This window comes from Ascaphus truei, chromosome 2, assembly GCF_040206685.1.
Source record: "Ascaphus truei isolate aAscTru1 chromosome 2, aAscTru1.hap1, whole genome shotgun sequence".
In the NCBI taxonomy this organism is placed as follows: domain Eukaryota; kingdom Metazoa; phylum Chordata; class Amphibia; order Anura; family Ascaphidae; genus Ascaphus; species Ascaphus truei.
The window spans coordinates 113190204-113216141 of NC_134484.1; the positions used below are offsets into that span (position 1 = coordinate 113190204).

Genomic DNA, 25938 nt, shown 5'->3' on the forward strand with positions numbered 1-25938 from the left:
TTGGTAGTGGTGTGTTTCCTAATCACTGCCAGTCACCAGTTAAATAGATTGGGTGTACTAATTATATGTCCTAAGTGAACTGCACAGAGGTGTTTTTTGTCCTTAAAATAGTAGTATACCTCATATTGTTCTCTACACTTTCTATTTTTTCATGAACTGCATTGTGCAAGAGTGACAAGTACCAGCACAAAGGAGGACTCTATTTTGCAAAGACTGTGTATGGGATTTGGATAATCCCAGAGGACTCACGGCTGCAGGGCTTTTTATAGCAAGTAAATACTCTACACTTGCAATTACACTTGTATATACTAATGTTTGACTGGTCACGGTTGATTGGGTTGTTTTGTGAACAGTATTTATATATTTGATATACCTGATTGTTGATGGGTATAGCGCTATAGTTGTGTATTTGTTCTAGCATAGCTGAAAACAGCACACAATGCATTGACCTTTGAAGATCCAAGTTAGCACTTACTGAGACGTTAAGTCATTAACCCATAATAACCTTGTTTTTGGTCAGACCTGAATGTTCTAAATCTATCGCTAGCATTTTCATGGTTTGATTATAAATATTCTCCCACATACAGTGTATGTACGCTGCTATATTTACCTGGTAAAGGTTCCTGCCCATTGTTCACTACAGGAAATTCTTTAATGATTTCCTCCTCTTCAGTTTCCAGAGAAAGCCAGCAGTTGCAATCAAACTTTAGGTCTTGTTTGGTTTGCATTTCTTCCATATGGAAAGACTTTAAATGCCACCCATTGAAAATAGGTACATTATTACAGGCAATGCGTATCTTGTATACTTCTCCCACATCCTCTGTATCTGCCTATATTAACACAAATCAAAACAAAAATTCAGTTGGGAGAGGGAGCTGGTTATATACTAACAAATGGTTAAGTTCATGGTAAATATGACAACAAATTGTATTATGTTAGCATGCAAAAAATAATACTAGTAATATATTTCATTACATTTAATTGCTGTTCAAAGAACGTTTGGCCCATGTGCTTTACTCTAGAAAGAACGAACAATCTTTTATTTGGCAATATTATTTCATCATGAAAAGCCTGATGACAGAATCTTAGGGGCCTATGTAGCTTTGATGTTATCACTGCCAAGTCTAACTTTTTGGCATGACCCTACCTCATGGTCTAATATCTGTGTTATCACAGTATTCGTAAAGAGTTATCGCAAGTTAGAAACTGTGAGGTAGGAAAATGCCAAACCGCTCGGGATACCAGTGTCTTTAGCTCTGTCTTTTCCTAAGCTCTGCCCCTGCAATTTGCCTGCGACAAGCAATGCATTTTTGGAAAATGCTTGTTTTTATTTAATTGTAATGTATTTTATTTTTTGTTATTTATTTTGTTTTAGGTTGCCCATCCATTGTCATTGTGGCAATCTATGCCCATATTGTGGGCATGGTTTACCACAGTCACAATCAATGGGTTTATTGGCAGGTGTAATGTATTATACTTTTATACCAATGTTATTTTATTGTGTATTTCTTTTGTTTTGCAAACAAATGGGCAAATGTGCTATTACAATAAAACAGATGTATGCTTGACACCAAAAATGTAATTATCGATATAGTCACCGGTGCTCCTCGTTCAGGGAATCCCTGTCAAAACTCCAGAATCAGCAATCCAGAATGGAAGCAGGACACTACTGATTTGTGTAAAACTATTTTGAAAATAGTTTTGCACAAATCTGTAGTGCCTTACCTCCATTCAAACGTTCTATTAATAATTTTGGGTAGAGGGGGTGGGGGTAGTTATCCCTGGGAGGGTGGTTAGGTCTCCTGGGTGGGTTACCAATAAGGTAATTAATTGTTTAATGCTTGTTTTGTATTTTAATGTTTATTGGGGGTAGGGGGGTGGGTGAAAGTTGAGTTTCCCGTGTTGGGTGTTTATGTCTACCGGGTGGGTAGCAGGATGGGTTAACTCCTTCATCACCTTAATGGTTAGCCGCTAAGGTAATGAAGCTGCCTGTAAATGTATTTTTATTACATAGGATGGAAGCAGGGTGTATCCGGAACTGATATTAAGGTGTGTCAGCTCCGGAGACACTCGGCTTCAATCCGATGCAGTAAAAATAAAACATTTTCTTCAGAGTCACATCGCAAATCTGAGATGAGAATCTGCGGGTTGCTTGCGAGTTGCAGCCGCTATGTGAATCTCGGAGCTACTAGAATAGCTCGATTTCACAAAAAAATGCGAGTTTGAGCATTTTTTGAGCTCCTGCGCGGCTTGTTTGTGCGGAAGCGCTACCGATCGGGAAGAAGAAGTTCTCGAGAGAGTTTGGCATGTTATCGGAGCTTTCTGAATAGCAACACATGCAAAATCGCTCGAGAAGTGCCCAAAATTCTCAATAAGTTACTTGTCGAAGCTACTAGAATAGGCCTCTTAAAGTGAAATAAATTTACTGGCTATGTAATTCTTTAACCCAGGCTGTGCTGAAATACTGTGTAATACAGCAGGCATAACCGTATAGGGGTCCATGTTAAAATTGACAAGAAGCAAAAGGTGACACTGTGCTCATTTGCATGTTATTTCCCAGAATCCCTAGCTGCAGTGGAAGCATTGTATGCTAAGAGATAATGGTGAAAAGCAGGGTTGCAGCCCTGTCTGAGACATGTGAATGTGTGTATTTATTTGCTGCACAACCGTCTGGAACCACAGGATAGTTGTAAAGTCAGTAAGTGAATACTTATTCATATTGGCTTTCATACAGATATCTGAAAGATAATGCTGCATACAATGTAAAGATGTTCACCATACAGACTAATAACAACATACAATTTGAGGCTATTATGTTGAAGCTTTGCAAAACAGTATGCTCACCACACAGTAAATCAATGTAGGCAAAAATCAATGTACAGCATAATGCTTTTAAAAGGCAGACACATATAAAGTGAATCTACTGTTACATGGACCATTAAATATATTTGTATTGGAGACTATCTGATTGTCATTGCTTTTTCCCTTCATAAGTATGATAGATAATTTATTGTTTGAGGTTTGTAAAAATGTGAAAAAGTTTTTGTTCCATTTTTTACCTATTTAATAATACTTGAACTACCAAAAGCCCTTTGCTAAAAATAGGACATTGTAGGAATTGCACATCTTTATCCTGTAGTTAGCAGATCATAAAATGTGCAACTTCCCTTTAATCTCTCCATTTAACAGTAGCTGGGTGTATATCTGTGACAGAGGGAGAAATCTACTTAGCAAAAAGACACAAGTTATTTACCTCAGGCCATTAAGCACATTACTCTTGTTGTTATAGACTCTTTTTGAGCAATTTAATCCTGTAATGTGTAGTAAGAACACAGGGCAGACCTTAAGTAATCAACATGAGGGTGAAAATGAGATCCACACAATATCTTTCTATATCCTTAACAATATACTTTCTTTTGACATAGCACAAACTGTGCACAGTATTGTTCATGTTAAAATGTACAGGTACAATAGGGACACAGATGGTGATACTGTATGTTTTAAGATGGCTCAGTTTGCTTCCAAGTACGGACCAAACATTTTTAACTGCATCAATTTGTGCCCGTGACATATTTAGGAGGCTTGTTAGTTTTGCTTCTTATATTTGTTGCAGATCATGTAGGAACAGAAGTTAACACTACTTCCGCCTAGCGGGTTGATGGGGCACAGAAGTAGAATATGTATTAAAGTCTCCCGGCTGATGCAGAAAATAGCACTGTATTTATCAATGTATCCATTATTTATTGCAGGGGTGCACAAATCTTTTTGTCTGCGCCCCCCTTCCTGATCTCCCCCCCTGCACTTTTACCATTTCTCCGGTGTCATGTGACTTCCCGTTGCCATGGCAACACGTTGCTATTTGACCCCGTGGCTTCATTTGACTCCGTGTTGCCATGGTGATGCATCGCCAGAATACGCCGGAGACAAGGTAAGTGATGTACAGTACAGAGGCCTCGCGCACTGCCCCAGCATTTAATTAAAATTTTGTGGGGAAGGGTACGGGGCCTCTGTAAGAGCTGCCTCCCCCTCCCCCCCCCCAGTTTGCGCACTGGTTCTCCCCTATTTTATTTTACATGTATTCCCATAAGATATAAATAGGTATTTCATGATTAACCTGGGAAAAAAACCTGATAGAACAACACTGAGCAGTCATTTTGCTACGCTGAAGCAGTGTGCTTTTCTGTGTACGCATGTACTTACAACAAACTCATCCTTGGCACCAGGAAGAAAACTCACGGCTGTTTGGTTTTGTGGCAAGAGAAGAATGTCACTCGTTTTCCCCTTGGAACCATAAATCACAAGGGTTACTTCCAATTGTTCAATCTGTGTGGAATCCTTTGCAGTTTTAACATGTATATTCCATTTCTTCCCTATATGGGAAAAGCAAACATTTTAGCACATTATTGTCTCGGTTGTAACAAAGCGTAACCTTAAAGCAGCAATCCCGCAAAAAGGAAGTATTTTATTTATCTATGAAGCATGGGATCCTCTGAAGCTAAACCATGGAATTTAAATCTCTAGGACAACCTCTAGGTATTTCATTTGTTACTTTTGCAAGGAAAAAAAAAGATGGCTGCGGGGTCACCGAATCGAAAGCTGCAATGTCATCTCACGAGAATCTCCCAGCTTTCTATTGGCTGCCAGAGTCAGGCTGGCCACAGGTGCCATATTGTTTCTCCCCGAAAAGAACTCTTGCAAGTTAGTTTAAAAACGACATTTCTGAGGAACCATGGGATTTCTGAAGCTTGGAGAGCCACGGATCAATTCCAGGAGACCTCGAATTTCAAATAAGGTAAACAAATTATATAAGTAAAGTTACAAAAGAAGTAGCATCACAAATTGCTTCTATAAATGATTGCAGTGATATATCACGAAAAAAATGTCAGCTTATTTCTTTCCTCATGACATTCCTCAATTTCCGCTAAATAATTAAAATCAACACAGATTTATGATCGGCTTGAATAAGGAAAAACTGCCAAGGTGATATCTTCTTAAATTCAGAAATCAATGCTTCTGAGCACGTCACTGTGGCAATGCCATCACATCAAATATTTTGAATGCATATTAAATTAATTTACTTGGGTCATATGTTCCTGGGAAAATATTCAAAATCTGGTTGTTATTTTCAGTGTAACTATCTTCATTAAATTATTATATATAGTACATATCAATCCCCCCCAAATCAGGCAGCAGACTCATATTTTTCAGTTCGATCACCTGCCTCCCAACAGGAGTGTGTTACCTTTTGTATATTCAATATTGTGTTCACTAAAAACATAAGAGTGGGAAGGATTTCAACAGTATAGGTTTCATTTCTAAATGAATTTAGTCCGCAGCAGTACTGGGCTGGAGGAGAGGAGCAGTATAATATGACACCTGTTTAATCATTAATGTTATCTTGTGATTGGATATATGTAGATACCATATGTGCGAAATGTACACTTAAGGTTGCAAGTCAGTTGCTAAAGTTGCTAAATATTGCACGAAAATGTTAAAAATACGCAAAAAGTTTGCCAAGCATTAAATTTTTAAATCACCTGACCCTAAATTCAAGTCACATGATTCTAAATATACTGTAATGTTTGCTACATGAGACATTTGCACATCTCTAGTTATACAGTATGTATAAATATTGGCAAAAATACATTGCTTTACTTTCTATGCTCTTTTCACCTATTTTTTTCAATTTTAGGTACAAGACGCCTGGTATGGTATTGTCATATCAAATACTATATTGAAATATTTATTTTAACTACCGTACAGTAGATCAATCCACTACTATGTTGTGGAAATCAATACATGGTAGGAGAGAGATAACATTCTGTAAAAATTCATCTGCAGAATTGCCCAGTTCTGCCCATAAATACATCATCAAGGTGGCATAAGAAAAGCAATCTTAGAAAAGGAAGTTTAAAATCTCCAGTCACATTGCAGCTTTCTTCATCAATTTACCATGATGAAGATGCTACTGTTTATCTACATCTCAATTCTCAAAGTCATACTGTACTATGGTATATTCTGTCTATGGAATTTCTTTAGCTTGAATCTTGTAATGTCCAGTAACAATTGATAATGGCTATTGCACTTTGGTGAACAGACTACCATGTATGCTACTGTATGCTACAGTAAGTATTAAATAAAATACACATTTCTTTTGCCAGCTTTATATGTTCAGTAAAAACAGGCATTCGAGTTCCTAAATATGTACATGATTCCACATTTGTCTATTTGAATGATGCTGAAGTATAGAAATCATTATTACAAAACACACATTGTATATACAGTCTTCTGTTTGCATTTTCTTATCTGCAGATGCTAATAATAATATTGTGTGGTATATAGAGTATAACAAGTACATTTTAAAGATTTACAGTAAAGGTTTACAAAGCCATCTCTGAGTTGGAGTCCTTTTAGCACGTTTCTGTTAACAGACCTAAACAAGTTATCATGATGACTTTTATAGCTATTGTCTTGGTTTCACTGGAGAATTCTGCATCTAGATGACCATGTCCATTGGCTTCATCTTTTTCCAGGACAATGCCAAAGGACAAACTCCACACATCTGAATCTGGTTCTTGAGGTCAATCTTTCACCACTTGACACCCATCCTGGTAAAAGACGGGTACTCTAACTTTTTGGTGACGTTGGCAACCATAACCAGGAGAAAGTAAAACATGTTTCTGTTTTGACGTAATTTGTTTTTGCAATAAGGAACTTTTTTGTTAATATAAAAAGAGTGTGTGAGTGTGTCAACTGAGTGTGGATATGACGGGCCAACCAGACATGACCTTGCTATCTGACACTCACGTGTACTGTGAGAGAGAGTGGAAGTCCAGTAACAATAATTTAGACAATTCTAAAACTAAAATTCTAAGTGTGAAAAACTAAAACCTGATTGTATTGAAACAGTGTAGTGCCAAGTAATGTTTGCAAGTTCCTCATACTGTAGGGTTTCAGGAGTAAGCAACTGAGAAGTACTTTTAGAAATTCATAACTGAAATACAGAAACCGGGCTTATGCAGGTTTCAGACATTCTCATGAGTATACTGCATAAATCCTCCAAATGCATTAGCACACTAGATGGAGTCATTAAACACAGGAACTAGCTAAGCAATGAGAATCCTGCAGTGAGACTTTGTGATATACCAGCATGCTCACTTGTGCCAGTAACCTCTGTAAATATTTCAGAATAGGCTATTAATTGCCACCCAGAGCCCATATTCATTTTTTTATATATTGAATGTCCAAATGTTCCCTTTTTAAAAGTGGAATAGAGCTCAGGACTTGCAATATTATTCAAATATCCTACCTTATTCTGCAAATGACCTAATAGTTCAAGCTGAAAACCTTAAACCATCCCACTACTACACTGTTAAGCTGTCCCTTCCGACTCGTTCAGAAAATATACTTTCAGGTTAGGTATTTGTGAGTAAATCAAAGAATCAGAGAGCAATGGTAAAAAATAAAAAATAAAAATAAATAAAAATTAAGCTTCTACTCACTGAACCAGCAACTGGAGAGTTTACACGCTCATGGAAATATAACCCTTCTGTAGCCCTTGTTTCCTTTCTGTCCTTTCCAGCACTGATGAATACAGTTTCAGTTAAAATCTACTTCAGAAATTTGACGGACCAGAAATGTTTAAAAAAAAAAAAAAATCTATCATAAAAAAAGTTAAAATTTCTACAAATCCCATAAGGATACTCCTGAGAATCATGTATAAGTTGGAAAAGAAAGAAGAAAGTGATGGTGCTCGGTCGCATGGGGTATTTGTAATTATTTCTAAACCTGCAGTGCCCCATTTCTATCATATTACATGAATGTATTATTGGATGTAGCTTAGTACTTTGCTGTACTGTAGCATTGCGGTATTTTTTTTATTCTTGACTTTAAAACGAGTTTCCAAGTGCTACTGTAGTTCACGACATTTTATGATTTCTGCATTAATAAGCTCATGGGTGTCTTACCTTTAATGTTTTTCTTCTCTGGATACTCCTTTTCTGTGAATGAAATAGATTCAATTAATCACCAGTCAATTCACAAAATGAATAACAAGTTGATAGCAAGCTGAGAATTGACAACATTTTACATTATCATTGCAGCACACGGTTGAATCACAGAACAGTGCTCTGCCACACAAGCTTTCAACAAAACTCTGCATTTTATCCCCATGTTGAAGTGCCATGACTATGAAACACTAATTAGTGTTTGTCTCTCATATTTCATATCTCATTGGAATATGGTCTGTCTGTTTTATTGCCTTTTCGGTTTCAACAACATTAATCAAAGCTGATGTTCCACGAGGAAGTTAATTCATTAAAAGCAGACAAAGCAAGTATAGGTTTTTGTAAACATGTTTTCAGTTTATGTTGACAATGTTTTTGATCATACATGTAACCCCCTTGATAGGATAAAACTATGCATGCAGGCTCCTCTCTGGTGTGTGCTGATGGTAATGAACCAATGACTGAGAGCACCAGCAGGGGCTTCTGGGTGTTGTAGTCTGAAATAAGGAGACATGACATTACAGCCAATCAGTGCGAAGGTTGAGAGGTCGGTGGACCCTGGAAATGCAGAGGAGAGTGGGGATAGTGAGAAGGCGAGAGCTAGAGAAACAATGGGAGAATTAGTAGTCCCTGTTTCAGAGAGCTGTCACCACCTGGTAACCAGGCCCTGAGGAGGACAACTCGGCGAAGCTGGGTGACTAGGTTACAGACAGGCTCCCAGATTGGAGGTGACAAAGGGTGCTGAAGTCTTTGTGAAGAGACAGGCCTGCTACAGTTAACATGGATTATAAGTGCTCCAATGTTGTGCTGGCACCTACAACATGGGCACCTTGTAACACAGGGTTGTGTGGACTCAGAGACATTGGCACACAACTGCACAGCGCCTTACTAGTATTCTGACTGTATGTATATTATCCTCCCACAGAGAATCACAATTATGTTTATATAACTGTGGTTATAGGGGTTTGCTGTAAATACGTTTTGGTTATCCATAGCCCGGTGTCATGCCCTATTGTCTGACCTTTGGCCATGTGCCCAGCAAGTGAGAACGCACCGGCCATAACGGGGAGTAGAATTTGGGCCCCCTCCTTAGTATATAGACGTTAGTCTAAGGAAAGTAATGAGGGGTTACTTACACATTGCAGGTAATGGAAAGGGGATAGGGAGTGGGGAACACTCTAGCTACTGTCTAGAATAGAGTTGGGGTGCTGGGACTATTATTATGTTTGGAAGGAATTCCTATGAAGAGACATAGGTAAGGAAAAGAAAGGCCCCTAGTATAGCACTCCCAAGTACATAGCAAACTAAGTTTATGGTTGGTTATACTGCCCCTATTTCTCCTTTACTCCCATGCCCTCTCCCCTGCCTTAAATTGGAAATTTGACATGCAGATGCTGTGCATACTGGAAGTGTCTTTTATTTGTCACTGGATTGAAGATTACAAGATTAACAATCAACCCCAATCCAGAGAACCAACTGTAAGTGAAAACATAACCGTTCATAACCCTGATGAAGGTCCCTCCGTGGTGACTGAAACGTTGGTTGCAGTGCCCTATTTGTATTGTATTGTATTGTATGTCTTTATTTATATAGCGCCATTAATGTACATAGAGCTTCACAGTAGTAATACATGTGGTAATCGAATAAATAACAGATAATATAAATAACAGATCATGGGAATAAGTGCTTTAGACAAACATAACATTAAGGAAGAGGAGTCCCTGCCCCGAGGAGCTTACAATCTAATTGGTAGGTAGGGAGAACGTACAGAGACAGTAGGAGGGAGTTCTGGTAAGTGCGCCTGCAGGGGGCCAAGCTTTATGTATCATGTGTTCAGAATATCCACAGTGCTATTCGTATGCTTCTTTAAGCAAGTGTGTCTTAAGGTGGGTCTTAAAGGTGGATAGAGAGGGTGCTAGTCGGGTACTGAGGGGAAGGGCATTCCAGAGGTGTGGGGCAGTCAGTGAAAAAGGTTTAAGGCGGGAGAGGGCTTTAGATAAAAAGGGGGTAGAAAGAAGACATCCTTGAGCAGAACGCAAGAGTCGGGGTGGTGCATAGCGAGAAATTAGGGCTGAGATGTAAGGAGGGGCAGAAGAGTGTAAAGCTTTAAAAGTGAGGAGAAGAATGGAGTGTGAGATGCGGGATTTGATTGGAAGCCAGGAGAGGGATTTCAGGAGGGGAGATGCTGAAACAGATCTAGGAAAGAGTAGAGTGATTCTGGCAGCAGCATTTAGGATAGATTGTAGGGGAGACAGGTGAGAGGCAGGAAGGCCGGACAGCAGGAGGTTACAGTAATCAAGACGGGAGAGAATGAGGGCCTGAGTCAGAGTTTTAGCAGTCGAGCAATAGAGGAAAGGGCGTATCTTTGTTATATTGCGGAGGAAAAAGCGACAAGTTTTAGAAATGTTTTGAATGTGAGGGGCGAATGTGAGACAGGAGTCGAGTGTGACCCCTAGGCAGCGTGCTTGGGCTACTGGGTGGATGATCATAGTTCCAACAGTAATGTGGAAGGAGGTAGTAGGGCCAGGTTTTGGAGGAAGTATGAGGAGCTCTGTTTTAGCCATGTTGAGTTTAAGGCGACGGAGGGCCATCCAGGATGATATAGCAGAGAGACATTCAGAAACTTTGGTCTGTATAGCAGGTGTAAGGTCAGGTGTTGAAAAGTATATTTGTGTGTCGTCGGCATAGAGGTGATATTTAAACCCAAAAGATGTTATTAGGTCACCTAGAGAGAGTGTGTACAGAGAAAAGAGAAGAGGTCCCAGGATAGAGCCCTGGGGTACCCCCACAGAGAGATCAATAGAGGAGGAGGAGGTGTTAGCAGAAGAGACACTGAAAGTACGATGGGAGAGGTAGGATGAGATCCAGGATAGAGCTTTGTTCCGAATACCAAGAGTATGGAGAATGTGAAGGAGAAGAGGGTGGTCCACGGTGTCAAATGCTGCAGAGAGGTCGAGTAATATGAGCAGAGTGTAATGACCTCTGTCCTTGGCAGCATGGAGGTCGTCAGTTATTTTAGTGATTATTTGTTTCAATACAATTCTTTATTTGGATTACAACTTGCAGTGTGCTGTCTCTTATTACTGGACGACCATCTGGTAACTATCTGGTAACTATATCTACCTTTATATATATATATATATATATATATTGGATAAGCATCTGTTTTCTGCCTGAATATGTGTGTGCCACCTGTTCCTCTCTGTATATATATATTTATTTTTCTTCAGTTTGGTTCTAAATAGAATTGCATATTTAGGCCGAAATTATTCCATTAATTATCTGTATGTCTTACCTTTTACATCTGTCTTTTCTTTATTTTCAATTTCTGCAAATGAAATTGATGATATTGATCACCACAAAATAATAATCACTCACAACAAGATTCAACAACTGGCAGAATGGCATTTTGCTCCATGGACTATGACTGGTATATGACTGGTATATTTGCGTATTTATCTGCTTTTTCATAGTGTGAGCATATTTTGTACACTGCTTATAGGGTATGTGCTACTTACTCTACATGTTATTACATATTTAATACTGTAAGGGAGTGAAGAGGTTTACTCCCTTTCCAAGCATCAGGAGATTGCACGGGTGTCGGGTTTCCTACATGTGATATGTAAACCCCCTGATTGAGCAGGGATAAACGGCAGGAAGCTCCCAGAGACAGAGAGACTGTTTTCCCCCAGAGATAGAGAGGAAATGAAACCTCTCCCAACTAGGAGGGATCCTGGTTGTCATGGACCCAAGGACTGCAGGAATCAGGCCTGGGGGGGGTCCAGCTGGGAATCACACCCAGGATAAAGATCACTTCAGACTGGACAGCCTGTCCCCGGAACCGGCATTCCTGAATGGCTGAAGGAGCGACACAGAGACCCTGGGATAGGAATCCCCTGCAAATACAGATAAGCAATAAATAAGACTCTGCAATTGTAAAAGACTGTTTGTTTGCACTGGATAGTATATGTTTTGGGCTTGGAATCAGTTTAGTTGGCCAGTGCCATGAGAAAGGGCCACAGCAAAGTATAGTTAGTTTCCCTATAGGGAACAGGTGTTAATTTTATGACTTTGTTTTCTTAAAGGTTTAAGTGGCTTGTGGAGAATAAACCACTGTGATTAAGCTTAACCCTCTGTCTAAGCGTCTTACTGACCTCGCCTACAGGCCGATCCGTCACAAATACCAATAGCTGTGAATATGAACGAGTCTCACTTATTGAAAAGCAAACACTCTTTCATAGCATTTGTGGCCTCAATTGTTTTTTTTGTTGCTTTTATCTAAATGACTGTCTTTCTTGGATCTTTACAACGATGCCACTTATAAGTTGATTATTTTAAAATATATGCAATCTAATGAATATTAAGACTCAGTTGGAAACTAAATGTGTTTCCTTGCTGTAATCCTCAGTCCTATTAGTATAAATTAATTATTACAATACACATGAAAATCAATCCACATGCTCTTGAAACAGACATATTCACCACAAAGCTGAAAATATGTTTTTGGGGTGTATGTATGAAGTGCAAAGTGTCTCACAATGCCGCTTTGGTTCCATCACAAGGTACAGTATTTGTTGAGTCTGCCCATGCATTTACTTGGGGTATTATTGCATGTTACTCTTAGAATAAAGCAAACTACCGTGTTTTTTGTGACTGAATAGTCCTGTACAGTTAGCTTATTCTCTAACACTGTAGCCTTTGGTTTATGTTTATATACAGTAAGCAATGGTTAATGTTTACATGGTTGTCATACAGCAAAATTAAAGGAAAAGTCAAAGAGAGAGATCATATATTTTAAAGTCATGAAAATCAAAGCCCTTTTAAAAAACAGCACTTTTTAATGATACCCTTCAAAATCATACAATATGCATTTAATCAATGTATCTAGAAAACGTGTGTATGAGGCAGAGACGGATTTTATTTTATAAAGTACTAGAAAAGACAGGAAGAACAATATAATAATAAAGTGCACTCACAAAATGATCTTTCTTAGTAAGCTCATCAAATTGGTTGGTGTTTTCCCACGTCCTCCTGGCGTCCTCACGCCTACCCACGTCTCTCTCAGCGTGAAGATGTGATTTTGTTTAGTGCCGGCTCAGCAGCAGAAACAAACGCAGGTAGGAGTGAGGAGGAGGCCAGGAAGATGCAGCAAAGAGCACCAAAGCAGCCATCTCGGACAACAGACTGTATCTCAAATATTAGGAACTGCTGGAAAACATCAACCAACAAATGAGCTTACTGAGAAAGATTTTATAAGGGCATTTCATCTGGATTTGTCTGTGAATATAATGTACTACACTATATAGTTCTTCTTCTCTGCACTTCTTTTTTAGTCCAAGGTACTTAAGTGGGGAGCTCTTTGAAATGAAGCCGCACAGAGAACAATACAATATTATTTAGCAGGGTACCCTCCCTTGCCTCCTACATGGCAGTGGTCCTGTCTCTCAGTAGGGTTCGGGTGAGTTGAGTCGGTCATTTTGTGGTTGGGGCAGCCACATACATAATGGACTATGTGTAAGACGGTTGCCATCTTGTGATTGATGCTGCCGGAAGAGGAGGTCCTTGCTGTTCAGGATTTCCTCCGCGGACTGGAGGCAGCGTGCTCTGTCCTGACGGAGCCTGCGAAGGGAGAGGTTGTGTGCAGGTAGCTAGTTCAAGCTCCTGGACTAGGCCAGACCTATTCCCCCTAGGCCCCAGGTAGTCCCTTCATCCTAGCGGAGTCTTGTAGGGCCTGCCACAAGGGATTACCCTGATAGTAAGAGGCATCGGCAGAGAAGGACCTGAGCTGGGAAGGTAGTTTCCCCAACTGTATCACCGCGCGGCGTGACAGACATGAGGAGAGAGGGGCTGTTGTTGGAAACCCTGCAGCGTGAGACCCCACTGCTGCTTTTCTGCTGGAAGTATCCCATGGTTACAGGCTTGTAACCTGGAAGGTATAAGTGCACCAACATTGCCAAGGGGAGGGTAGCGCTGCCCTCATCTGTACACTTGGGAAGGGGTTGTTCTGCCGGACACTGGGTTCTAGGTCCCACAGCACCATCAGTATTGTGGGTGGACAATTACTGTTGTTATTGTTACCTGCTGGTTTATTATTGTGTATGTGCTGTTATTGTGGGGAATACTGTGGGACCGCAGTAAAGAGTGCTGCATATAGTTGCTTGTTCTGGTTGTGATTATTTGGGGTATTCCCTATAGGTATACCAGTTCCCGTGAAGGGCTATCCCACCTACACTGGGCTCCTCACGAGCGGAGGTGCTGCACCAGTTACCCCAGGCTCCCAAGGAACGGAGGCTTAGGCCTTCTGTAAAGCTTAATTCTTGAATTGGTTGGATAGGTGTTTATTTAATTTTATGCTTATGTTTTGAAATAACATAATTTTAATTTTTTACTGTTTTGGTGATAGATAAATGTTATTCATGTGTACTATTAGGCTTTTTAATTATTTTATTGTTGGGCTGTTTAGGTGCTTGTGTTTTTATTTTATTATTGTGTATTTTTGGCCTTCATGATTTTTATGAGCTTGACCATTGAGTTCTATAGTGGCTTATCATGCCCATATTATATGGGTATGATATACCACTGTGCCAATCAATGGGTACAGGGTGGGTATAGTGGGTCTGGGTTGGGTGGTTAGGCCTCCCGGGGGGGGGGGGTTTAACCCCCTTAATTACTATAGCGGTTATTAATTGCTACGTTAATTAAGGGGTTAGGGGCCAGTAGATTGTATTTTTGAAGTGAAACTTCTTTAGTGGCACCTCATTCGTAATGGGACAAAAATGGATTGTGGAGACAGAAAATGAAACGGATGTGACGTCAAAGTGCTGGCAGTTGAGGCCGGGCTGTGTTCTGGCAAATCACATGCGGCGGCGGCGATAGCCGTTGGCGCCGCTCCTAACGGCCGCCATTCCAGCCATTCCCCTCACACGTCCGCCGCCGTTCCCCGCCCGCTGACATGCCGCGCATGCGTGGTAGTCATGGCTCACAGACGCCACGGCTCGGAGACCTCCCTGCGCTGCCGGGTGAATGAGGAGGACGGCTTTCCCCCTCCCCCCACCCGCTCAACATTTACTCACTGCCGCCACAGCTCCTAACGAGCGCCGCTATGTGCCGAGATCCTGCACTGGTGCGGTGGCGCCGAGCTGCTGCTGCTCTCTGCAGGGGGCCCTCCACGGGAGTTCTCCTGAGGCCAGCGCTGCCAACCAGCCGAAGGCTCTGTTCGTGGTGAGCTGCCTGCTGCGTGAGCCAGAGCTCCTTCCAGTACTGCGTGCTGGTGACGGCGGTGAGTGTTGTCTGTGTGTGTGTGAGACACACAGTGGAGACTGTGTCCCCCGCAGCACCACCAGAGGGTGGGGAGGAAGAGGGCAGAGCGTCCACGTCACGTGACCGGGACATTGAAATTCTGCAGGGGATACCGGCACCCCATAACGGGGCCTGTATCTCCTGACATAGGGGGTCCTCGGACCTGAAACCAATGCTGTTCAGCTCCGGAGACCCCTGCTCAGGTACACTATTATTAAAATGTATTTATTTAGTGTACGATCGCCTGTAACAGCCTTGCGTGGAGATGCATAATCTCCATGCAAATATCACAGGCGGCTTTTCTATCTGCTAGCGTACGGGAAGTTTCAGTGCGCTAGCAGAGGGAAAAAATATTGCACGAACGATAAGCCAGTTTTGGGCACGTCCGATTGAATATGGGCTGAGGGCCTTAGTGAATCGCGCCGCCGGCTTCATTTTTTATCAGACGTGATAATTTTTTTCAGGCCGGCGCGAAAGCTCAGAGCTTAGTGCAGAGCCCCCTTTATGTCTATCATTTATGACAATAACTGCTCTAATACAGTTTTCGGTCAGTGGCATTTTTCAATATGCCCACATTTTCTTCCATCATCACATCAACAAGATGGGGATGTATGCACATTTGCTATCCTCTCCTGTGTATCCACCTTATTTTCCATGTACATGGGTCAAGAAAAACAGTCAATTCTAACAATGAATACAAATTTGAGACAAATAGTCTGTGCCAAAAGTCAAATGTAAGAAGCTTGTTAATCAAGATTTTTACAAGGACTCCAAAAGAAAAACATCAAGGTATATATCAGAAACTTGATAAATCATGAGTAAAAGTTTATAGAGGAACCACTATACAAACTGATTATAGTTGATGAAAGTTGGTGGACTTGTATAAGGGAAGTGTCTACATAAGGTTTATTGTCATTATTCTCATGTTTAGTCAAGAATGAGGATTAATTTTCTCTTGAATGAACTACATAAAAGCAGCAATTTCTACAAGGTATTTCAAACAGACCTAACAGAAAAGCAAAGTAATGACATTGCATGAGCCATGTAATGGGGATACCCTTCCTTTCTTGCTTGGAATGTTACTTGCGTTTTCTGCTATTGCTATTAATAGATTACGCTTACATCCTTCACTGAGGAAGAGTTCAGTGCATTCATCCTTAATATAGTAAATACTGTATTTCCCAGAATCCTGGTGGTAGTGGAAGCATTGTATACTAAGAGATGATGGGGAAAGGCAAGGTTACAAACCGTTCTGAGACGTGAATATGCTCATAAGTGGTAATTGTATTTGCTGTATTTATTTAGAAATTGCATTCACTTACCACTGACAAACAGCTCCATCTCTGTCTTCCCATCTTCTTGGTACTCATCTAGCCATCTAGGAAATATTTAGTCATTGTGTTAGTGTTGCTTAATATGCTGTAATTAAGGAATAACATGAAAATAGGTAATAGCTGTGTTAGACAGAGGTCAATACATTCAATGAAATTCAAAAATACCTAAATGTTACAAATGACATCCAAAAGCCTAGAACTATGTTACTTAACCTTAATATACACTCTGTAATATGTCAATAGTTGCTAGAAAGGCATCAATATCTCTTTTAGAAGTTATAGGATTAGTGTCGCCTCAAAGATCCTACCAAGGTCTGAGGTGAAAAGGCAAAACATTGATTTCATTCAGCCTCGGGCTCGGGGAAAAGCACAGCGAGAACAAACATTCTCTCAGCGTTTGTCGTCTGTTTAAAAGGAGCAGTCCACCCAGTATCCAGTATTTAAAAAAATATTTTGGACTCAATTTGATTTCTTCTAACTCACAATTATTTTTTGTTTGATGGGGTTCATTATCTCCAAACACGTGGAACGGCCATGGGGACGAGCTTTGCTCCCTCATACGCCAATCTCTTCATGGGTTGGTGGGAGTCGTTCCACGTGTTTGGAGATATGAACATTTATAGGGAGCACATTTTATTTGATCGGCGGTTCGTTGATGATCTATTATTCATTTGGGAGGGTGATGTCCCCACTTTATTATCTTTTATTAACACACTTAACGTAAATGATTTAAATCTTCACTTCGCGTACACTTATAATTATCACCATATTCACTATTTAGATTTATACTTATATATCGACAATGCACTTAAAATTCATACTGATGTTTTTCGTAAACCAAATTCACGAAACACCTTTCTATGTGCGAACAGCTGCCACCCCAAAGCCCTAATTAAAAGCATTCCGAAAGGGCAACTGATACGCCTTCGGCGTAATTGCTCTACAGATGAGCTATATAATGTTCAGGTAAAAGACTTGTATGATCACTTTATTAAGCGAGGTTATAATCATGATGATCTAATAAAAACAATACAAGAAGTCTCCTCTATGGACAGAAAGCAGCTGCTTCAACGGTCCCCTAAAAAACCTGCATTGGATGATTGTCCTCTGTTCATCACATCCTATAGTAATCAAGGAGAACAGATTAAACGAATTTAAAAAAAACATTGGCCCATCTTGTCATTGGACCCTGTTCTCAGATCTATAATTTCTACAGGTCCTAGAGTAATATTCAAAAAAGCTAGGACGGTAGCAAGTACCCTCTCACCCAGTCTGTTTAAAATGTCCACTAAAAGTCAATCGAAACGCCCCAAGGGTTCATATAGATGTAATAAATGTAAAATTTGCCCTAAAATGAAACAATGTAGTACATTCACTTCCACGGTTAATAGAACGCATAAAAATACGATGTTTATTAACTGCAATTCATCATTTGTTATCTATTTAATTACATGTGGTTGTGGATGTCAATACGTGGGTCGAACAACCAGGTGTCTCAAAATCAGAATGATGGAGCACTTCAGACTCATTTCCAATCGGGATCTCGGTCACCCTGTTTCTAAACATTTTTCCAGCTGTAATAAGGGTGGTCCTGATAATTTTTCCTTTCAAGGAATTGAAATAGTTGCACCTCTTGATAGAGGTGGTAACAGGACCTTACAGTTGGATCACCGTGAGGCATTCTGGATCTTTACCTTAAGGACCAGAGTGCCTCACGGAATGAACATAGACTGGGATCTCACTCATTTTTTGTAATCATTATATTGGGCTGGAGTGTTTCCCTTCTTCTTCTTTTGTAGTATCAGAGGACTAAATATATTTGTTCATTAATTATAGATAATCTATTATCATCAACCCAATATCGCTGGTGTGTTAGTTAGACTTCTTTACTTTTTATGATCTAATTCCTTTGTTTCTTCTGGTTCCTGTAGATTTAGTTCATTTTTTATCCTTAGGGTTGGACGGTTTTTGCTATGAATCATGATTATCTCATGATTCTGGCGTATTTCTGTCTTACCCTTGATATATATGTATGTGTGGGCATATTAGATATGCATACATACATATATAGTTTTTCTTAAACAAGATACTTTTCTATTTCTTGTGTGGTTTCGGTATGGGCAAGTATGTGTGTCATGATTTTATTATTAACACATTAGTTGATTAATTAGTTTTTTTCCTTTTTTTTTTTTCTTGTTTCTATTTTTAATCATTTGACACACATAAACTTTCCTGTTATTGATAGGACGGAGGGTTCATTTATTTTTTTTCCTCTTGGAACTTAATTCTGATAAATGTTATATGTGATGGTTATCAAATATGTGGCTATTCTAGTATGATTCTTATACTGTATAATATTTTTTGATTTATATTTTTTAGCTACGCATTGACATCCTTTGCATTGTACATATATTTCATATATTCTTTCTTTTTTCTGTCTCCTTTTTTAATATTAATTCTCCTTTGTTCCAGAGGTGTGTAACAATGTCATTTATCTGTGTTTTTTCTACAATTAGAGTAACTTTTATGTCGTATGATGTTTCGTAATGTTTTTTTACAATGTTATTATTAAAGTTTTTTAATTCAAGATGTTTTTTCTCTGTATAGCCAATCCTGGTGCTCAGTGTACCTCCTCTGTTATGAGCGCGACTCAGTATGGAGCCACGCAGTAATAATGCGACTCCGGTTTGGGACGCATGTTGATGACGTCACAGGTATCCAGTTTTGGCACGAATCTTTCATGGATAAATTGTTTGTTATTCTGTCTCTCCCTACACCTTGAGAAAGTCTAAGGGATAAAACGCATTGGTGCACGGTCCTGTTTTTCTGCCTAACTGACCATTAAAGGCTAATGTATATTTTACCCCTGTTTGGAGTTGCCCTTATTTCCCTGTGTTTGCTGACTCTGTGAGCTGTGCTCCTCTTTTCTTCTGCCTCTTTTTAAAAATATTATATGGAAAAAGGGAGTCCTCTGCAGCTAAAATCTTTATGCACCCCCCGATTACTGAGAAATGTAATTTGTTTACTTTTTCCAGCACTTGCAGGGAAAAACAGAGATGCCTGTGGGGTCAACCAATCAGAAGCTGTAGTGTCATCCCATGATGATGTCTGGCTTACTTTTCAGGCTGACCCAAGTAGCCATATTGATTCTCTCAGACAAGATTTCTTGTAAGAGAATTTCAAAATGAAATATCTCAGGTTCCCCATTGCTTGGAGTGCCATAGTTCAGATCCCTTGTTCCAAATATATGTGCAACAGGGTATGTCCAGCTGTACCTGTTTCTTCCCACATAGTGCATCTGCTATGTAAATCCTGTTAAGATCCAGACATTAGCAGGTTAATCTGTGGGCCGTTGACCCCCCCCCTTTCTGCATCCCCAGAAAGTGAAGGAAGGTAGGTGGTGTCTCATGGCCTGTGTACAGCCCGTTGTAGGTGGGTAAAGTCCATGAGCCCGCCCCTTCCAGAAGTTTCTAGGGGGAGAAGCCTAAAGTTAGGGGCAGTCTTCCTCTCCACCTTGGAGAGAGAGGATGTAGAAGACTTCCCCTCAGCCTTGAGAGGGTGAGGTTGTGTCACCCCCTGCTCCTCCTGGACAAAGGAGGGTGAGTGTGTCCCTCTCTGATCCCTGGCTAGGGTGAAGGAGGGTGAGGTGATGGTGGGAGCTGTGAGTCTTCCCAATGGCGGGGTAAGCTTGCTCACTTGGGCTGGCTAGCCTAAGACCACCTGGAGCAGAGCAGTGGAGAGAGAAAGCACCGTCTAGAAGTCCTGGGACGTGTGGAGAAGACTATGCTGCTAAACATGCTGTATGATGCCATGAATAAAGACCCTGTAAAGATACATCTGCCATAGGTATCAGTTCCTTGGCTGGAGGGAGGTATGTGTGTAGTGATGGGGGCTGACGCCTACACTTTGTGGGATCCATCACTGCTGGAGGCGCTGACAACCTTATGAAGAACCCAATGTCCTGTGCGAGCCAGTTCTGTTTTTTCTCATAACAACAAGCAGACCTCCTGCAAACCAATAGGTGAAGCACCACAACAGCGAGGTAATGCGCCCTTTCCCACACACTGGTCCCTAAGTGAGGTTGAGGGGGGTCGGGGTGGGGAACACGTGTTACATATGTATTTAAAAAAACAAGAAGCACGGATTACTGCTTTTTAGCTGTGTCTCTTCATCACCATTTGATTCATTAAGAAGGGAAGGATGGAGGGGCAGATAGAAAAATCAAGCAGAGATGGGTTATATTAGTAGTCGTGCAGAGATTAAACAGTAATATAGAAAAATGTCTGGATGCACTGTAGAAAAAACCCAGAAGGCACTTTGATCCTTGTAGAAGCCTCCATCTTCTGACAGACAGATTGTGATAGGGGACTTCCCTCTATCGCCTGCCGATAATATAATTAGATCTGTTGCTTCAGTGGAAAAAACCTCTATATTTTCCACTATGCTGTCTCTTTATTCTGGTGCTTTATTAATTAAGGGGTTAACATCCCCCCCTCCTCCACTACCCACCTGGGAAGCCTAACCACACTCCCCGGGGCAACTACCCCCACCCTCTCTACTCATTGTTTGTCACAGTGGCAAACCATGCCCCAAGTATGGGCATGGATAGCCATAATGACAATGAATGAGCAACCTAAAAAAAAACACATAAAAAATACAATACATTACAATGAAATAAAAACAAACATTTGCCAAATACATTGATTTGTCACTGCGCTTATCTTTACCCAGAAAGGGGCATAGATAATCACATTGGCAGTCAGTGGGCAACCTAAAAAAAAACGCAATTAAATAAAATACAATCAATGGGTTTCTTACCTTTGCTGGATTCAATATTATATATTGTACAGATTTACAGTTGATACAATGTAATGTTTTAGGAATATTACACATGTATATATATGTGTATATAAATATACACGCACACATTTTATGTACAGATGTGGCCTGTATTGCTTCAGGAACACATACAGCTGTGATCCTGCTCGTCCAACAAGCCGCAGAAAATTGAAATATCTCAATGGTACTGTACCTGTGGGTAACAGGATCACCGAAAGTGCTTTGCCAGAGCCCAGAACAACACTATCCATACTACATCTCTATGTGCTAACAGTACATCTGTGTACAGTGCCCTTTATTTAGGCTGTTGCGAGTTCCACATTCCACCTCACACCCCTTCCCTTTGCGTAGGCTGCTTATCCTAATAAACACACACTCGGAATGTTATTGAATGAGTATGTTGGTCACAAAGGAAGTAATTATTACATGCTTGGACATATACAGGGTGTATTAATTTGATAAAATGCAGTAATTCATATATTCTTATCACTTGCATGATTGCCTCTATTTCTCTATTTGCGGTATTCTTGACTGAAGGGGAAAGAATATAAAAAGATGAGACTTGTTCAGTGGTTCTTTCCTAGAAGTGCAAATCTGCAAAATGTAATTTGATGTTTTCATTCCCTATCAGTCAGTGTCCCTCGTTTTGCTGCAGGCAAAGAGTGATGCAACTTTTCTATTCTAGAATGAAAGTCTTCCGATTAGTGCTGAATAAATTCCTTCTGACAAGGAAGCTTTAAATTGAACGCCACTGTCTTCATTAGATTTTCATCTCTCACGGTGCGTCTCACCAACTGTGACAGCACATAAGCAACCGCCTTCAAATGACCATTTAACATATATATGTAACCCCTTTGCTTGTAGATTGGCTTGGGAGGCAAATGCCTTGCAGGTCTTTGTGGCAGCAAATGTGATTGCTATAAATGACTTTCTGCACAGTACTGGATGTGTAGCAGACAATCGTGATCTTGTTATTGCACGTTTTACACAGGGGGCTAAGAAAACTGCTAGATCTAAAGCTGCAAGCATCTAATTATTTTATGATCATGAACAAAGGGGCAAAATTAGGGGTCCTGATGGCATCTCACAATCCTAATGGAAATGGTATAAATGTCAGAATAGTTGGATTTTTTGCCTAATATCCACGAGCAACACACTAAAGAAATATATATATACGAAACTGACATACCAGACATTCCAGAATGGAAATATTTACAGCATATTTACAGCCTTTCCCCTATGTGCACACCTAGATCTGTTTACAGTGCCTAAGCGTAAATTTGTCAGCTGTTTTGTTCTGTTATCTGCACTGAGAAAATAAACTGTTCTTTGTCTCTCACAACTCTGCTACAATGTCCAATTTATTTATTTTCTTCCTTATTTTTGTTAGAATCATTACTGGCATAAGTATCACACATTCTATATTTCATAATATGAATGTTATATGATAAATCATAAATCCCCCAAACTTACCAACCTCCACCCCTGCACCATTGAAACGGTCTGCAACCTATTGCTCTTGTATTGGAAGACCCTAACCATAAAAAGGGGTTATAATGCCTAAAGATTTAAAATATTAAGAAATGTAAATGCTTTTTTTGGTTAAATACTCAGTATTAAGAAACGAGTAGTGACTTTGGTTTTAGGTGAACAGGCTTTGAACATTGGCAAATACATACTGTTCTGTCTGCACTTGGCATACCTGTTGCACAGAAATACAACTTCTTGACCATTTCCATCCTCCGTATACTGTATAATAATCTTGTCCAAGAACCACCCGCTTCCTGTGATCAAACGAAAAGACACATCTATGGGATCCTTTCAATGGATTTGATGCCTGTATCACAAGGCACTTCTGTGCAGGTGTCTCTAATAGACTATTCAATGCAAATTTGATTAATGGCATGGATAGAACATCTAACCAAAATACCAGCATAAAATAGTGTTATTTTTCAATCACTAACTGTATATTATGCATATATTTCAATGCATAAGCCTGAAGAGGAAAGTATTAATAGTGTAGTTTACCTTTCAAGAAAATATCTAATATATTTTCTTTTATGGTAACTAAGATAAATGAGACACCTAAATGTTACAGCGTACATGCACATTATATTATACAGTACATAATGATGGACAAATAAAAGTTCAGGCTCAGATATAAATGGAAAACAACATTCTACCCAAGATTCTTGTTTAATAAACCAAATATTCCTATTTTCTCAGTAGCGTGGCTTTTATATTTAACCTTCCATGGTAAAGGTCTTTGCCTTCAAAGATTTTGGTCTTTATACATTACCTGGTTTAGTTCCATCATGACTAATCTGGATTTTCCTAAGTGTTCCCAATGAAACAGCTTGAACGCAAAATATATCAACCTACAGAAAAATACAGCAAATACAAATCATGTAATTCCCGAATAGTTTCACATGAAACATACTGTAGTTACATGGTATTACACTGTTACAGTGGACTGTGTGAAAGCTGTAAAAATGTTGCAAAAAAACATTTCAGTTATCAAATGAGTTTATTCAGAGTGCATACAGCGGAGACAGCTTCAAAACAAAAAGCTCTCTTCAACAGATAATACGGTATGCCATATATTTATACCCTAAAAACTAAAACTCCCTCCCTTTATGGGGGGTTTGCGCGTCACAAAATATTACATCATTTTGTAATACATAATACTAAAGCTGATGTAAGTTTGTAATACATAACAATACTGAATAAATGTATGTAAGCTAAAATCATTATGGGGTAAAATGTGATGTTTTCTGTCACCTGGCATATGAGTATGAGAAAAAGTTCCACTGTAAGAATCTGAACTTATCTGAGACTGCTAACAAGGCTTCTCATTATTTCTGGCCTGTTTAAACTTTCATTTGGAGCTGGTTGGTTGAGAAAATTCAATAAGCATCAGCTATGAGCGAAAACATTCCATTCTCTGTTTCACACGTTCGTTCACACAGATTTCTTCACATAGAAAGATGACATACAAAACTTACTCTTTGACAAAGGGCCACGGCCCGAAACGCGTCAGAGTGCACCACTCTGTTCCTTTTTGTTATGTCTCCAGTCACTCAATAAATTAGATTTTTTATCTATGGTGTGCAGTTTCTACCTGCGACCCACCCTGCCTGCAGTGCTCCACTTATTCCTCCCACGAGGTTGCTTTTTCTTGCCATTATTTACTACAGCTGGACGCACGCCTGGATGAGCTACTACCTGCATCTATTGGATATAGGCTCCGTTGAGCCTCCACTTTAACAGTGTGTTATCAATGGACTTCCATTATATCTTTATACCAGATACCCTGTTTGTTCTAAGTAGTCCTATTTAAGTGTGGTGGCGAACGGGGGTGCACTTGTGCCTTTGGGTTGTTATGTCCCCCTAGTACCCCATAAATCCCACTTTTATTAGCCTACCTGGGCGACAACTATTATATGAGCTACAGGTGATTACTATCTTGTATACTGCTGATGCTCTATATACTCTAAGAGCAATTACATAATTTATTTTCAAGACTGATGCTTATTGCTCACTACCAAGGGATTTAAAGAAGATTATTGATGTAATTATCTACTTGTGGATTGTAATCTGTTGCACCGATACCTGGACTTTATGTCAATCCTATACACTTTTTTAGGGTAAGGTCTTAGGGTAGGGGTTTTAGGGTAAAGGCTTAGGGTTGGGGTTTAAGGTTAAGGGCTTAGGTTAGTGTGCTTATAGCTACTCCAACTGAAGCAGGGCCCCATCTAAGTGTAGACCGCACCCTCAGTTTGGTAGACCACAGATATCCAGGTAGACCTCACGCTATAGTAGCACCGACATGTGCCTACCATGCTGAAGAATCAGATGCTTATACTGTAGTTAGGAAATAAAATACAACTTTTGCCACTTTTGTTTTAATAAGGAAAAATGGTAATAAATAAGAATCAGATTGCTTCTAAGATCAGTTACCAAAACCACATAACTACCATGTTAGCCCTAGCTTTATGTTCGTGAAAAAACTGCTAGAATATAACAAATGAAGCCTGTCATTTTATTAATGAGTTTGCATTTTCTGCTGAAAAGGAAATAAAATCACAAAGGAAAGGTCCACAAATTTCAACTATTTCAACCTTCATAGCACTTGACGTACACGGAGTTTAAAATAAATAATAATAATTAATGACAATGAAGAAATGTGCTGAGATGGGTTACCTGTCCTTTCTGAAAGTCAACTTTTTGATTCTTGGTTTTATGCAGCTTTCGTTTCCCAGAATCGCCTTTTGTTCCAAAGAGGTTGATATAAACATTAGATTCTGGGCCAGCATTGGAATTAGATCCAGTGTAAACGTAGATTTCATAATCCAACACTATATAACAAAAAGAGTTTCATACATTCCAGCCGATACACATGTGCTTTATAGACTTGCTTTATATAATGAAGTCAAGCTTCTATAAATGGAATGACAACA

The 25938-nt window shown here is 39.8% G+C and overlaps 1 protein-coding gene across 3 annotated transcripts in view; it reads right to left on the reverse strand.

Moving 5' to 3' along the window:
- The window catches only part of RP1 (RP1 axonemal microtubule associated), a 452067-nt gene that overhangs the window by 214203 nt on the left and 211926 nt on the right, over positions 1 to 25938 (reverse strand). For all 3 annotated transcript variants that reach the window (XM_075584311.1, XM_075584310.1, XM_075584309.1), the window contains 8 exons: positions 25682 to 25836; positions 23778 to 23856; positions 23181 to 23262; positions 16628 to 16683; positions 11302 to 11334; positions 7968 to 8000; positions 4201 to 4370; positions 611 to 830 (listed from right to left, as the gene is read on the reverse strand). In XM_075584311.1, the coding sequence (XP_075440426.1) occupies positions 611 to 830; positions 4201 to 4370; positions 7968 to 8000; positions 11302 to 11334; positions 16628 to 16683; positions 23181 to 23262; positions 23778 to 23856; positions 25682 to 25836 (828 nt within the window). The remainder of the gene's footprint in view (positions 1 to 610; positions 831 to 4200; positions 4371 to 7967; positions 8001 to 11301; positions 11335 to 16627; positions 16684 to 23180; positions 23263 to 23777; positions 23857 to 25681; positions 25837 to 25938) is intronic.